Source organism: Hemiscyllium ocellatum, chromosome 1 (genome assembly GCF_020745735.1).
Source record: "Hemiscyllium ocellatum isolate sHemOce1 chromosome 1, sHemOce1.pat.X.cur, whole genome shotgun sequence".
NCBI classification, from domain to species: Eukaryota; Metazoa; Chordata; class Chondrichthyes; order Orectolobiformes; family Hemiscylliidae; genus Hemiscyllium; species Hemiscyllium ocellatum.
The window spans coordinates 84,733,740-84,751,068 of NC_083401.1; the positions used below are offsets into that span (position 1 = coordinate 84,733,740).

General features: G+C 39.6%; 1 protein-coding gene across 2 annotated transcripts in view; it reads left to right on the forward strand.

The window, feature by feature from the left end:
- The window catches only part of LOC132815092 (protein FAM149A-like), a 106,490-nt gene extending 91,013 nt beyond the window's left edge, over nucleotides 1-15,477 (forward strand). For both annotated transcript variants that reach the window (XM_060823847.1, XM_060823855.1), the window contains exons 12-16: nucleotides 444-537; nucleotides 1,000-1,125; nucleotides 4,715-4,793; nucleotides 13,532-13,678; nucleotides 14,783-15,477. In XM_060823847.1, coding sequence (XP_060679830.1) covers nucleotides 444-537; nucleotides 1,000-1,125; nucleotides 4,715-4,793; nucleotides 13,532-13,678; nucleotides 14,783-14,862 — 526 coding nt within the window. In that variant the 3' untranslated portion in view covers nucleotides 14,863-15,477. The remainder of the gene's footprint in view (nucleotides 1-443; nucleotides 538-999; nucleotides 1,126-4,714; nucleotides 4,794-13,531; nucleotides 13,679-14,782) is intronic.
- The last annotated feature ends 1,852 nt before the right edge of the window (nucleotides 15,478-17,329 follow it).

The window sequence follows — 17,329 nt, forward strand, 5'->3', positions numbered from 1 at the left end:
TAGCCCTGCAGTTGCTAGGTTCTCCCCCATGGCTGTGATTAACTGTTTGGGGACTGGAACTGGTAATGTCTGCTGTAGCAATAGTGCTACCCTCCCTAGCCCCACTCTAGGCAATCTGATGGTGTATTCTCCCCAACAGATGGAAGTAAATTGTTCAAGCTTTGCTTATCATTTAGACCATTAATTGAAAGCCTCTGCATATTACTTTACATTTCATCAAGTACAATTTCATATGTAATATAAAATCGGACATTAATATTCCAACATTACATCGTTAATCGATTATTGGAAATGATGTTTGTTTTGGTTGACAATTTTTCTATGGTGCAGTTTGTGATTATTCATTAATTCAAGTCTTAAACAATGCCCTAAGAACATCTGGTTGAGAGCAGTCGTTTTATTTTTTATTATGCTAAAGAGGCTTTTAATTCTCATCTATTCAGGCACATTGGCACTCCTCGTAATAACCAATTACCACCTATTCATACAGAATCAACAGAAGCACAATTTCCCACATTTGGATCAAGATATCAACTGGTAAGGTGAATACATGAATCAACCTTAGTAGATTCATGTATTTGTTACCTGAATTTATATGTGCTTGTGTTGTTAGAATTTTGAAGCCAAATTCTTGGGAGCATATAATTAACTGCAACAACCTTAGGCAGAATTCTCACTTCTGGTCACCATCCATGATCCCTTACATTTAATCTTTATATTAATGCGGCCTCATATTCAGCATTCATCAGCACTTTGTCTAGGTATACACATGGACAATGACCAATCAATATGTGCTTGTATTAATGAGAAAGAAAGAGAAATTTGAAAAAAGAAACTAGCAGGATTTTTATACAATTCATATCTAAATGCCTGTGGGAAAAGTTGATTAACGTTAACAACAAATTTCCCAAATGTTCCATCGGGGCACATCTTCTACTTACAAACATTAGATTATCATTAGTATCAATTTAAAAATGATACAAAAACTGTCTTTCGCAGAGAGGAAGATTCTCACATAGCAGAGTGTCAAGTGCCATTGGGGAAGGAACAGGTCGACAGACTCTCAGGGAGCGACCAATCACAATCGACACTTCTTCACGGCCGAATACAACACATACATTTCGGGTAAGGCCTTTGATTTATTTTCATTAAATTCCTGAATATAAAGTTACCATACATGAAAATATTAGTAATGTTGGGAAGATGGATGCATGTTTTCTTATCGTGTTCTGCAGAAGCTTAAATAGTTCTTGTTACATCATTGCTTTTTGTATTAACTATCTGCTAAATACTGAATCTATTGTTAATCAAGTTATAGGAAGGCACTTAGAAAATATTAATGGAACCAGCAGATCTGACAAACTTTGGGTGATGACCAAATGATCAGTTTTTAACAGGAGGAGAAGAATTGCGAGGATTCTAAAGAGAAGTCCTCTGCTCCTCCTCAGAATGGTGCCGGTATGGGGTTGGGTGGAATTTTATGGATCTCTCAAGAATGGGCAATGTGACATGTTATGAACCAGGCCAGACCCCTCAAAATAATTTAAGAAGGTAGCCTAGACCTTAACCATTTTTTCTTATTTTAAAGGTAGGATGTGAAGTGGGTGTTCCTGGTGTGATACAACTGATCAATCCATAGAACGTAGAACATTACAGCGCAGTACAGGCCCTTCAGCCCTCGATGTTGCGCCGCCCTGTCATACTAATCTGAAGCCCATCCCACCTACACTATTCTACGTACGTCCATATGCATGTCCAATGACAACTTAAATGCACTTAAACTTGGTGAATCTAGTACCATTGCAGGCAAAGCATTCCATATCCTTACTACTCTTACAACTTGGACTTAAGCAAAACAGAATTTATTTAAACACAGTTGAACCACAAACAAAATAAAGCGAAATTTAGAATAACTTAACTATTGAAAATCTTAACCGATCCTATACAACAACTTAACTAATTTACTGTTCCAATATATTAAGATCCCATAAATACCTCCCTCGGTGAAAAGGTAAATTCAAACACAGCTTCTTACATGCAGGAGGAAACAACGCCCAGAGAGATTTCCGAGAGAGTCAGTTAGGAATCATTTACTGAAGCTTGCAACCCATCTGGACTCCAACACCTTGTAACTGCTACAGCTTAAATAAAACTAGGAAAACCTGAACTGAGAGAACTGGCCACCCTCTCCTTCCATTGCTGAATTGTTCTTTAAAAAAAATTCCAGCTCTCTAGACTCTTCACTATCTCTGCCTCTACAACCTCTCTTCAACAAAAAAACCAGGATAAAATAACCTTTTTGAAGTTACAGCATTGTCACAGACACGAGAGGTGATTTCCTGATGGCAGATTGAGATAGCATGATAAAATGACAAAACTATAAAGGCCTGTGATGTGCAATATATTTGCATGTTACAATTACTCATTAATATGAAACAGTTTGTAATAAAGTCCACCCCGGCCAGAAAAATGTTAGTGGTGCATGAGAATGTTGTAACGCCTGATTCATTCAAAGGTAGTGTGCACCAGTCTGCTTTGTGCAGGTGTGTGTGAGACCATGAGAGGAGACACAGAGCAATTTTGTAAATTGGATCCAAAATTGACTTAGTGTCTCAAAGCAAATGATAATAGTGGAAGGTTGTTTTTGTGCCTGAAAGCCTGTCTTCAGTGGGATACCATATGACTTGATGCTGGGTTGTTTGCTGTTTGTCATGTACGTGAATGATCCAGATATGAAAGTAGGAGGTATTGTCAGTAAGTTTGCAGATGACATGAAAATTAGAATCAATTAGAATCCTGACAGTGCAAGTAGAGGCCTTTTGGCCCTTTAGGTCTGTACCCACCCTCTGAAGAGTGTCCCATCCTTTCCCCAAAACCCTGCATTTCCTATGGCTAATCCACCTAGCCTGTGCAGCCCTGGACACTGTGGTCAATTTAACATGGCCAATCAACCTAACCACATTTTTGGTCTGAGAGGAACCCAGAACACCCAGAGGAACCTAGAACACCCAGAGGAAACCCACGCAGGTAGGGGGATAATGTGCAAGTTCCATCCAGACAGTCACCTGAGGCTGGAATCAAATCCAGGTCCCTGACGTTGTGTGGTGGCAGCAGCATTAACCACTGAGACACTGTGCTGCCCATTTTGGTGGGGCGGTCAATAGTGCTGGCACTGTGATACAGCAGTGCTAACCACTGTGCCACCCCAAAATGGTTGGGTGGTAAATAGCAAGAAGGAAAGCCTTGGACTACAGGATGATATAAGCATTCTGCTCATTTATGCAGAACAATTGCAAATGGATTTACTTTTGAAAAGTGTAAAGTGATGCATTTTGGGAGAATTAACAAGGTAAATGTGTACACAATGAATGGTCAGTTCCTCGGAAGTATAGACGATCAGAGGGACCTTGTGCATATCCTCAAATACTTGAAGGCAGCAGGTCATGTTTTTCAGGTGGTTAAGAGGGCATATAGGAAGCTTACCTTTATTCATTGAGGCATTCCAAGGGTAGGGAGATCATGATGGAAATGCATTTAACTGAACACTTGAAGTATCATTGAATATAAAGCTACATGTCAAGTACCAAACAATGGGATTAGAATAGATAGGTGCTTGATCACTGATGCTGACATGAGGGGCTGAGGGCAGAAACAGTATATTCAGGTAAGGCGCAAAGCTCACAATCTTCTGTGCCTCAGAAATATGCCTTAAATCAATTTTGGTACAATTCTATTGCACAAGAGTAAGTTGTTCTAGTTTCTGCTGTAGTCTCATTCTAGTTTCCTTGAGTAAAAATGTTAGTCTGGTTCCCGCAAGTGCATAGGTTTCTAACTGTTTAAAATTTCAGTTAGTACAGGACATTCACTGACATTAAAGAGAAGATTTTGAGTCAGGATGCATTCAATTTCAGATTTCACAGTAAAAGGTCATGTACCAACTAGTCAAACCAATTGTTCACGGTAATAAAGAAAGATAATTTGCCGAACTTTCCGTATTTTTTAGTTAACAGTGATGAGAATGTGTTGCAGAAAATAATGAACAATCAGTGTATGACATGAAAGATACATTTTTACTATTTGAAGAAGAAAAGGACTGTTCTGGTCTACTGGGAGGAAAAAGTGAGGACTGCAGATGCTGGAGATCAGAGCTGAAAGTGTGTTGCTGGAAAAGCGCAGCAGGTCAGGCAGCATACAAGGAACAGGAAATTTGATGTTTCGGGCATAAGCCCTTCATTCATCAAACAACACCATAACAAAACACCATGATCTGGTGATTTATCTCTAAGTCCTCACTGTGCACAAGTTCTGTTGTTTTTCTTGATCAAAGCTGGTTGACTATACTTTAGAAGTACTTTAATACCTGGGAGAGGATTTGGGATGTCATGTGGTTGTGAATGATGCTATAAATATTTTTTACACTGATACTAACATGATATTGTTCTTCCCATTAAAGAGGGGCTAATTAATGCAATAATTCCGTGCCTTAAATTGCTACCTTTAAAATAGTTCCAAGTAGCATCATAGATCTGTGAATATTTTGTTGATAGCACGATTTTACATGGCTCCAGTCAACAATTACTGTTTAAAGTCTCTGAAAAAAAAAACTTCATGAAAAGATAGTAATAGCCCCATGGTCCATAATTGTATTTAGTAACTTCTGCATTGACATGGAATGACTTCAATGCAATGACATGCAAGATATGTTACATTTCAGTCCGATACACCATTCAAACGGTCTTTCACACCAATGGACTATAACAGTCACGCTCGAACACGGAGGGCTTCCTTCACAGGTAAGCAAGCAGCACTCTGCTTCACATATTCTACCAGAAACTCGGGAGGATTTCTATGAGCTTGAGAGCATTCTCACTGCAAACCTTTGGAATAAAATATCTTCTGGTTGCTAACTAATAACCCCAACTAGAAAATGCACCAGTGAACTTTGGATTTGACAAAATGAATCTCCATTATAATGGTCACCACTGTTTAATATCATTCCAATATTTAGTTTTGAGGCTTGGAAGTGAAGATTGGGCACTTAGTTGTGGTCTTTTGGTACTCATTGAACAGAATTCAGTGAGAAGGGGAGGAGATATGTCTTTGTATTAATAATGTGCAGATACCAAACATTTTGGTTGTTTCAAAATAGGTTCTTAGTAGAGTGAGTAGAGTCATTCTTAAAAAAAAAAATTCAGCATCCTAAGTAAATGGACAAGTCACCGATGTGGAACTGAAAGTGTCTCCAGAGATGGCTTAACTGTCTTCAGCTGCTTCATCAATGACCTTCCCTCCATCATAAGGCCAGAAACAGGGATATTCACGAATGATTGCACAACGTTCAGCACCTTTCATGATTCCTCCGAATCTGAAGCAGTGTTCAAATGCAACAAAATCTGGACAGTGTCCAGGCTTGGGCTGACAAGTGGCAAACAACATTCATGTTGCACAAATGCCAGGCAATGACCATCTCCAATAAGAGAAATCTAACCACTGCCTCTTTACATTCATTGGTATCACCATTATGAATCTCCCACTATCAACATTTCGGGGGAGGGGGTAACCATCGATCAGAAACTCAACTAGACTCACCATATAAACACAGTCGCTACAACAGCAGGTTAGTCATGAGGAATACTGTGATGAGTAACTCACTTCCTGACTTCCTACAGTCCATCCACCATCTAAAATGCATAAATCAAGAATGTGATGGAATGAGCTGCACTCATCCACTTGCCTGGATGAGTGCAGCTCTAACAGTACCCAAAAGGCCTGAACAAAAGAACTGTTTGATTAGCACTGTGCGTACAAAGCAGTGTATACCAGGTGCAAGATGCACTGAAGAAATTTAGCAAGCCTCCTTAAACAGCACCTTTCAAATCCTGCCCACCACCATCTAGTGCATACAAGCAGCAAATGCTTGGGAACATCACCACCTGCAAGTTCCCCTCCAAGCCACTCACCATCCTGACTTAGAAATATATCACTGTTCCTTCAGTATCACTGGATAAAAAAAATTGGGACTCCCTTCCTAACAGCACTCTGCTTATCTGCACTGCCCCAACCCAAATGAACTGCAAGCAGCTCAAGGAAGAAGGTCATCACTGCCTGCTCAGGGAGTTGGGGATGGGCAACAACCACATCCTTGGTGGGGTGGGGGGGGTGGGTAGGATAATAGATTAACGAACAGAACAGTACAGCTAATAGATGCTGAGATATTCTTTTTGGGCCAGCAGCAAGGTTTTATAAGAGTGATGTCTAACAGGCCAAAACAGGACATTTGATAAGTACCACAAGTTGATTTTGTTTATTTCCACAAATATGAACACAAATACCTAAACTGATACAAACATATTATACTCAAGATTATTTGATTAAAAATTAAGCTCTGCAGGTTTAACTTTCCAGCTCGAGAGTTATATAGCTATTCTCCTTGAAAACGTATTAACGTCATTGGAAAGGTTTTCATTTAATCTGATGAATAAAAGATAATTGTCCAATTATTTTAGAAAATAAAATGGAAGATGAATAGCATTTAGTTTCTGCAATTTCCATTTCATTGGAACCTGTGAAAAAAAAATCATTGGAAGGAGACTATGCTAATAGAATCTCTCTGTAACAATGATGCTTTCATTTATCTCAAGCACCTAAAGTAAAATTCAATGAACATAGTGAATATTTCATTTATCTAACTGCAGAGTGTGCAAAGCTTAAAAAATCAAAACCTCAAGGACTGGTCCTGCTGTATTGAGATCCTATTAGCATGCTCACAATATCTGGTTATTTTGAGACAGGGATGATGTATAAACATCCAAAATATCTAACTGTGACAGATTCAGGCAAGTCCAGCTGGTAGTTGCTGTCATCTCACTGTTGACGGACCAATTTTGATTTCCATTGGGAATCCTAGCTGGCCATCCTCTGATGGATCGTGGACTCGTATGAAGGACCTTCCAGTTCATCAGTCCACAGGTTTAATAAGAAGATGTACATACATGGAAATATAATGATGTTCAAAGTTTGGGAGAAGATTTGTAGCTCAGGTGCTTCTTGTTGTGGTTCTATTCGCCGAGCTGAGAATTTGTGTTGTAGACGTTTCGCTGCACAAAACACGACATAGGACAAACAGGAAGACAGCTAACGGTCCGCATCCATGAACACCAAATAGCCACGAAACGACATGACCAGCTATCTTTAGTGCCACACACTCAATGATAAGCAACATGAATTCAACTGGGACAACACTACTATTATAGGACAAGCCAAACAGAGAACAGCCAGGGAATTCCTAGAGGCATGGCATTCATCCACAGATTCAATCAATAAGCACATCGACCTGGACCCAATATACCGACCACTGCAACGGACAGTTGGAACTCAAAGTTTGTGAGAAGATTTGTAGCTCGGGTGCTCGTTGTTGTGGTTCTGTTCGCCAAGCTGGGAGTTTTTGTTGCAAACGTTTCATCCCCTTTCTAGGTGACATCCTCAGTGCTTGGGAGCCTCCTGTGAAGCGCTTCTGTGCTGATTCTTCCGGCATTTATAGTGGTTTGAATCTGCCGCTTCCGGTTGTCAGTTGCTGTCCGCTGTAGTGGCCAGTATATACGGTCTAGGTCGATGTGTCTGTCGATAGAATTTGTGGATGAGTGCCATGCCTCTAGGAATTCCCTGGCTGTTCTCTGTTTAATGTTTTTAATGGAACTGACAACCGGAAGCGGCAGGTATAAATCACTATAAATACTGGAGGAAACATCACAGAAGCACTTCACAGGAGGCTCCCAAGCACTGAGGATGTCACCTAGAAAGGGGACGAAACGTTTGCAACACAAATTCCCAGCTCAGCGAACGGAACCACAACATATAAGATGTGTATTTTGAAGATATGAATGTACTTAGGATTTAAAAGGAATCAATTTGTAGGGGACATGTCAGTTGTAAGGTGATTGATTGAGACATGTTTTAAAATTAGTTCCTTCAATATTAATGCAGCTTATTCTTCACATCTATCTATTTTCTTCATATTAAGAGTAATTAAATTAACAGTACCATTTATATGAAAGGATTAATTAAAATAAGAGAAATACAAGACAATTTTTGTGGACACTGCTGTTCTGTGAAACTGCCTTCCCTCTGGTCTCTGTGTACCTCAGTGAATTAGGTATTGGCCATAGGAAAAAGACAAATTAACTGAAATACTACTTGGTGCAGAAAATATAAACTTAAAGAAAAACCTGAAAGCATGGGGCTCTTCATGAGAAGAGAGATTCTGGGCAGTTTCTGGAGGTGTTTGAAATTATGAAATGATGGGGCAATCAATAGAAAGATATTGCTTTCAGTTAGTGAAGGATGTAGAATCAGGGTGAGGTGATGGTATAGAATAATGTCACCAGAATAGTAATGCAGAGCCCCAGGAGAATGTGGTGGGGAATTAAATAGGTTCAAATTCCACCATGACAGATGGTGAAATTTAAATTTGATAAAATCTGGAATTAAAATCATGTCAGTTAAAGTCTGCCTAATGCCCTTTAGGGAAAAAAAATTGTCATCTTTTCCTGGTCTGGCCTTCATGTGACTCGACTCTCAAAAATATGGTTGCACTTAAGTATCTTCTGAAATGATCTAACAAGCCATTCATTTGCTACAAAGCCTAAACAAAGAGATGACAGACCCCCTGACATTGAACTATGTACAACAGCCAACAGTCCTGTCAGCCTGCAAAGTCTTCCTTGTCACCATCTGGAGGCTTCTGCCAACTTTGATAGAGAGAGCTGTCCCACAAAATAATCAAGCAACAGCTACAGTTGTATTCCTACTTTACAACTATGTCCTGACACCACCATCACTATCTCTGAGTATGTCCTGCCCCATCGGAGTTGGCAGCACACTAAAGGAATTGCCCTGGGAGTCCTTAATACTGATGCCGGACACAATGAAGTGGTCATACGTGAGCATGGAAATCTCCAGCTGATTGCCCCTTACTGATGAATCAGTACCCTTCCATTTTGAACAGGACTTGGAGGAAGCACTGAGGGAGACAAGGGCACAAAATACACTCTGAATACATCTTATGCCCAGACTGAAACACCCATCAGCATGAATATTTTGGTAGCCCCATTGCTGGCTGAGTCTGAAAGTACATAGACTGGGTTTGCTGCAAGCTATGAAGGAATCAACAAGTTGGAAAAATGTACTTGCCCTAATCACCAGTCTTCCTATTGCAAATTACAGTATTGATAGAAGTGATCACGAAGTCCTTGTGAAGACAAAGAAACATTGAGGATAAGTTTTATTGTGTGGCATAATCACCCTGCTAAATGGGACAAAATTGGAGAAGATGTAGCATAACAACTCAACAGGGTATTCACATGGAGCTGTGGGCTATCATCAACAGCAAAGTTTCACTGCACAATAATCTGTAACCTCATGTCCAGCTGTTCTCCCACACTACCATTACAATCAAGCTAAGGGATTGACCGTAACCAATGAAGAGTAGAGGAGAGCATGGTAGGGTCAGCATCAGACGTACTTAAAAATGAGGTGAAGCAAAAATACAGTATACAGCATGTGGTAGACAGAGCTACATTCTTGTACTTGCTGCCCTCAATGTTCCCTCCATATGTTGATGGGAAAGGACATACCCAGCAATGGTGGTGTCTGGGACATTGTTTGCAAACATAGGTATTCTCACAGGATTATGCCATGTCAACCTGTTGCTGAACCAATCTATGACATAGTTCTCCCAATTTTGGAACAAGTCCCCAGATGTTGGTAAGGATAAGTTTGCAGTATTGATAACACTTGTGCTACTGTCGTTGTCAGTTGACAATTGGTTGCTACTAGATAGTTTGTCTGGTTTCACTCCTTTCATTAGACTTTGGAATGGTTAGATACAACTGAGTGGCTAGATTGGAGATAACCACTGGAATTGGATTCACATGTAGACAGATTCTCCATTCCAAAAGAACATTAATAAACTGGATTTTTTTTCAAATGTTAAATGAAAATCAACAATGATTTTATGGTTTCCATTAGATTAGCTTTCAATTACAACTTTATGAATTAGACAATAGACAATAGGTGCAGGAGTAGGTCATTCTGCCCTTTGAGCCTGCACCACCATTCAATATGATCATGGCTGATCATCCTTAATCAGTATCCTGTTCCTGCCTTATCTCCATAACCCTTGATTCCACTATCTTTGAGAGCTCTATCCAACTCAGAGATTCATTCTGGAGAAGAGCATTCCACACAGCCACCACTTTCTGCGTGAAGACGTTTCTCCTCATCTCTGTCCTAAATGGTCTACCCCGTATTTTTAAGCTGTGTCCTCTGGTTCGGCACTCACCCATCAGCGGAAACATGCTTCCTGCCTCCAGAGTCTTATATGTCTCCATCAGATCCCCTCTCAGTCTTCTAAACTCAAGGGTATACAAGCCCAGTCACTCCCGTCTTTCAACGTAAGGTAGTCCCGCCATTCCAGGAATTGACCTCGTGAACCTACTCTGCATTCCCTCAATAGCCAGAATGTCTTTCCTCAAATTTGGAGACCAGAACTGCACCCAATACTCCAGGTGTGGTCTCATCAGGACCCTGTACAGCTGTAGAAGAACCTATTTGCTTTTATACTAGATCCCTCTTGTTATGAAGGCCAGCATGCTATTAGCCTTCTTCACTATCTGCTGTACCTGCATACTTACCTTCATTGACTGGTGTACAAGAACACCCAGATCTCTTTGTACTGTCCCTTTACCTAAATTGATTCCATTTAGGTAGTAATCTGCCTTCCTGTTCTTGCTATCAAAGTGGATAACCATACATTTGTCCACATTAAACTGCATCTGACTACTCACCTAACCTGTCCAGGTCACCCTGTAATCTCCTAACATCCTCCTCACATTTCACCCTGCCACCTATCTTAGTATCATCAACAAATTTGCTAATGTTATAACTAATACCATCTTCTATATCATTAACATATATCGTAAAAAGCTGCGGTCCCAGCACTGATCCCTGCGGTACCCCACTGGTCACTGCCTGTCATTCCGAAATGGAGCTGTTTATCACTACTCTTTGTTTCCTGTCAGCCAATCAACTTTCAATCCAAGTTAGTACTTTGCCCCCAATACCATGCGCCCTGATTTTGCTCATTAACCTCCTATGTGGGACTTTATCAAAAGCTTTCTGAAAGTCCAGATACGCTACATCTACTGGATCTCCCTCATCCATCTTCAGAGTTACATCCTCAAAAATTCCAGAAGATTAGTCAAGCATGATTTCCCCTTCATAAATCCATGCTGACTCTGACCTATCCTGTTACTACTATCCAGATAGTAGTAATAATAATAGTCATAATTTCATCCTTTATAATAGACTCCAGCATCTTTCCCACCACTGAAATCAGACTAACTGGTCTATAATTTCCTGTTTTCTCTCTCCCACCTTTCTTAAAAATTGGTACAACATTAGCCACCCTCCAATCCACAGGAACTGATCCTGAATCTATCGAACTCTGGAAAATAATCACCAATGCATCCACGATTTCTCCTTCAGTACCCGAGCCACCTCCTTCAGTACCCTGGGATGTAGACCATCAGGCCCCGGGGACTTATCAACCTTCAGACTTAATAGTCTCTCCAACACCAATTCCTGGCAAATATAAATTCCCTTCAGTTCAGGTCCTTCAGTCACTGTTACGTCAGGGAGATTGTTTGTGTCTTCCCCAGTGAACACAGATCTGAAGTACCAATTCAATTCTTCTGCCATTTCTTTGTTCCCCGTAATATATTCCCCTGATTCTGTCTTCAAGGGCCCAATTTTAGTCTTAACCATTTTTTTGCCTTTCACATACCTAAAACAGCTTTTACTATCTCCTTTATACTTTTGGCCAGTTTACCTTCATACTTCATTTTTTCTCTGCGTATTTCCTTCTTAGTAATCCTCTGTTGTTCTTTAAAAGCCTCCCAGACCTCCATTTTCCCACTTATCTTTGCTATGTTATACTTTTTCTCTTTTAACTTTATATGTTTCTTAACTTCCCTCGTCAGCCATGGCCACCCATGCCTCCTCTTAGGATCTTTCTTCCTTTTTGGAATGAACTGATCCTGCATTTTCTGCATTATACACAGAAATATCTGCCATTGTTCCTCCACTGTCATCCCTGCTAAGGTATTGCACCATTGAACTTTGGCCAGCTCCTCCCTCATAGCTCCATAGTTCCCTTTATTCAACTTAAATATTGTCACTTCCGATTGTACCCTCTTCCTCTCAAATTGCAGATTGAAGCTTATTGTATTGTGGTCACTACTTCCCAATGGCTCCTTCACTTTGAGGCCCCTGATCAAGTCTGGTTCGTTGCACAATACCAGATCCAGAATTGCCTTCTCCCTGGTCAGCTCCAGCACCAGCTGTTCTAAGAATCCATCTCTGAGGCACTCCACAAAGTCTCTTTCTTGAGGTCCAATACCATCCTGATTCTCCCAGTCTACCTGCATGTTAAACTCCCCCATAACAACTGTAGTAACATCTTTACCACAGGCCAATTTCAGCAACTGACTCAACTTACATCCGACATCCAGACTACTGTTTGGGGGCCTGTAGATAACTCCCAAGAGGATCTTTTTACGCTTAGAATTTCTCAGCTCTATCCATACTGACTCTACATCCCCTGATTCCAGGTCCTCCCGTGCAAGGGACTGAATATCCCTTACCAGCAAGGCCACCCCACCCCCTCTGCCCGTCAGTCTGTCCTTACGATAGCACTTATAGCCCTGAATATTCATTTCCAAGGCCCTGTCCACTTGAAGCCACGTCTCCGTTATCCCCACAATATCGTATCTGCCAATTTCCAAAAGAGCCTCAAGCTCAATCATCTTATTTCTAATGCTTTGTCCATTCATATATAAATTTATATTTTGTTACTGCCCTCACCCCTCCTATTTCACTCAACCTTACAGCATGATCCCGATGAGTTTTCTGCTTCATTGATACAGTTGTTTTTCTTGACTTCCCTTGTTCTTTCCCTTCAATTTCCTTCTTAAATATCCAGTTTGTCCCCTTCACCCCCCCCCGCCCACTACTAGGTTTAAACGCAGCTGTGTTGCAGTAGCAAACCTGCCTGCTAGATTGCTGGTCCCCATCCTATTAAGGTGCAAACCGTCTCTCTTGTATAATTTATGCTTACCACAAAACATATAGATTTCAGCATTCAAATACATGCCCACCAGAGAATTGGCCTGAGTCTCTGGATTACTTGTCCAGTGACAATACCACTATGTCATCATGTCTGCTTTGCTCAAATATTAAGCGTGAACAGAATTGGGACTGACAAATGTGAAATTTGGAATTAGAGCAGGGGCAGTCGCAACAGCCAGGATCTTATTGAATGGTGAGCAGGTGCAAAGGATTACATGACCTACTCCTGCTCTTATTTCTTATGCCCTTATGTAACAACAAATATGAATGGATTAAGACAGATTTTTTTTATCAAAGGAAGCTAATATCATTTAATGTTACCGATACTTTAGAATTTTCTTTACAGATCATGCTGGAATTGGTGTGACTGGCATCAGCCTCGGAATTTCTGCCTCCAGCTCTAATTATCCCACAGATTTTGCACATCACCATCATCACCTGTTAAACCAGCCACCCATCGAAGGCGATGAGGACGAGTATCGAATAACATGGGGTATGGACATTTTTAATTTTTTATTGTTCGTGTAAAGAGGAAAAAGCTGCAAACTGGGATATTTGGGCTAATTTGTTGCTATCTATTGGGATACTGGCTTGTTTAATGAAAAAGCTAGAATGATCACGAGAAACTAAAACATGTGGTAATCCTTCAGGGTCTGACTGGGCCTAACCAAACTACAAGTGAGCCTGTATTTTTGTAAACCCATGTGGGCAGCTTTTGAGGTGGGTCGGGGGTTGGGCCTTCCTCAATCAAAGATATGTAACCACCTGATAGTGGGACTGGATGTAGTGCAGAAGGGAGCCTGCTAAAAGCCACTCACCTTTCTTTGCTTCTGAACTTGACTTCTGCACCCAGAAATGTACCTCCTCCGCATCACAAAAGACTTGCTCTAAGCCTTGATTCTCTGTCACCTAGGTGTCTCATCTATGATACTGAAGTGTGCAAGAACCTTTTGGGTTCTGAGTAGTTGACAGATCTAAAACAAATGGTAGCATAGTGGCTCAATGCTTAACATTGCTGTCTTTCAGCGCAAGGGACCTCGGTTTGATTCCACCCTTGGACAATTCTGTGTGGAGTTTGCAAATTCTCCCCATGGCTGTATTGGTTTCCTCTGGGTGCTCCAGGTTTCTCCTACAGTCCAATAATGTGCAGGCTAGGTGGATTAGCCATGGCAAATGCAGCGTTACATGGATAGGGTAGGGACTTGGGTATGGTTGAGATGCTCTTCATAGAGTTGGTATGGACTTGATGAGTCAAATGGCCTGCTTCCACACTGTGTAGGGATTTTATGATTCTAAAAACAAACAAAAAACCTCTTCAGTTCTGAACAAGTTAACTCTACCTTCTTTCCATAGATGAGTTTCTCCAGCTATTTCTGTTTTGTTTGTGGTCTAAACAATGTCTGACCCAGGAGTCAATGCACCTTGCTTGGAAGAGGCAGCACAGTTCTCTAGGTGACTGAGAAGACTCCCCCCACTGCCTCAATCGTATTGCTCTTTACCACTCTCATCGATATTTCAATCTAAATTAACAAAAAAAAGGCAACTTTTTTTTCTTAAACTAAGCTGTTTTTTATTTGGTTGTCTGTGTCCGTTCTAGGTCCACAAGCACATTTTCAGTCCAAACCTTTTAATCGTCTTCCTACAAGTTCCAGAAAACGATCCCAAGTGGTTTCGTAGGTAAAGTCAGTTGAAGCACTAAAGAGTGGGAAGCTCGAGGATTAATGAAGATGGTTTGCTTACATCAGGTCACGAACAGGACTAGCTTCATTAGAAGAAAACATATGAAGTATTGAAAGGCTCACCATGAAGCACTTAATTTTGTACAGTGACTGACGGTGTACAGTGTTGTTAGCTGTCTTCCTATTAATTAATACCTATTAAACAAACTATACAAAAATTGTACCAATTTTATAGGTACATACAAGACTATTTGTCAAGGTAGCTTGCAGTGGAAAGCAACATTTCCTTGTATTGTAACTACCAACCTGACACTTGTATTCTATTGTTCTTAATTGTTCATTATTCCAACATGCTACTTATACCTCAATAACCTACTGACAGGCAGCTACTGCAAGTCCATGTTTTGCTAATTAAGAAGCTAGACAGCTTTAACAAGTTCAGTCTGTATTGTTGAGAGAGCTTTTGTTGAATTCACTGTGAGCAAGGTAAAGTGAAATAATCAGTTTGCAAGTATGCCATGGAAATGCAATTTATTTCTTTCTAGATATGTGTGCTTCTTCGTAGATTGTCAGTATTTGTAAGACAAATATCTGTGGCATATTCTTGTCATCTCTTTCCACATTCATAAAGGTGTGACAAACTTTTGTTTTATTTTCCTATTTGTTATTTATAATGCAAAGTTGCAAGTAGCAATCATGTTGCACATACCAGTTCATGTACAGTATGCTGTATTCAAGTAATCTATGCAGTGACCAGAAAAGAGCTTGGAACCATTAGATGCCAGAAATGTTCCCTCTAACGTATTCAGGTATTAGATCATGCATTTAGTATTCCAAACCTAATTCACTATGTCAAATCTTGCTGCTGTGGGCATCTTCTGATATGTTGTTAGAAATTTTTTGCACCATTTGATTTACACCGTAACTTTCTGGACATGTGAGCTGATAACTTTCTGGTGAGGGTAATGATGCACTGGATCTAAATGAATGGCAAGGCTGAAAGTATAATCCCTTTCCCAATGAGATTCTGAGATTGAAAGCTAAGAAAGAGAAAGGAGAAAGTTAATATTGTCTAATCAGATACAGAAAGAGAATCTATGATTACATTGAGAGAGAGGAAATAAAAGACGGAAAGGATTACTTTGTTTTTTTTATCTTTCATCTAACATTGCTGGCAGTAATGAGGCTGAACAAGATATATTGGTTCTTTTCGGAGTTGGACAGATTAATCGACATTGCATTAACAATATAGTAATTGCATAACTCAAAATGTACTGATACTGTTGAGGAGGAATCCTTGTTCTGTGTTGAGTTTATGTACAAAACCAGTAAGTTCTTAACCATAATCAGGGAGGCTAAGGACAAGATACCATTTATGCAAACCAATAACAGGATAGCATGTTTTGAAAAATTCAGGAAAATCATAATTCTTGCTATATCTTTGTTCCATGAACTTGCTGGCTGATTTATACATCAATAACAGCATGCATTATGAACACATTGTTCTTTTAACAGAAAGATTTGGTCCATTATTTAGTAAAGTATGTGTTTTTACATATGTAAAGGTATTTTTTGATTGTATTTTAATGCGTGAATTTGCCAAATCTTTTATATGTTGCTCAGAAGTGTGTGCATTAAATACTATTTGTGAAATAGGTGGATTAATACTTAATGTGTATGATTTTTTTTCTGCATGCCATTTTAACTGAGGTATTTACTTCTAAATAAATGGATTCATGCCTGTCTAAAAAGAGGAATCTCATACATACAAATTCAGTGTTCGCCTATTTTCACAGTAGATTCCAAACTAAAAAAAAAAGTTTTATTTATAAATTCAGATACTTTTGGTATTTCTAGCACTTTATCTTTAATTTTATTTTGTAAATAAACAACTTATGATGCAACACAAACTATCTTTGCTTTATTTTCTTCTCTTTTGAAAAGTAGGTATAATTACAAAATAATATTTATCCATTTATCAAAGCAAACCTATTTAATTTGGATAAGTTGACTTGTTGCTTCAAAGTTTGAGAGTTGTATTTCTCCTGCGAAAAAAAGCTTAGTAAGTAATCTAAACTCCATTACAATGCAGTGTGGAGGAATTGCTGTGTTATTTGAAAGGCCCCTCCAATGAGATATTAAACTTTTTCTCTATTTCAATGAATGTTAGATGTTAAAAATCTCATGATACCATTCATTGAAAATCCAAATCTTCTAATACCCCGATCCGCTTAAAATTATTTTGCTTCAGCAATCCAGCCAACAGCTATTTGTTGAGGGTTTTTTTTTGAAAACAATGACAAGAACATCCTTTTTTATAGTTTATTTGCAAGATCCCTTACAGTTTGGCAGACTATCTCCTTTACACATTTAGTTACAACAAAAATGTCAAGCGTGGCATCTCAAAACAGGGCAAAATATTATTCCCAATTGTTATTTCACTAATTCATATTCTACAATTTGTG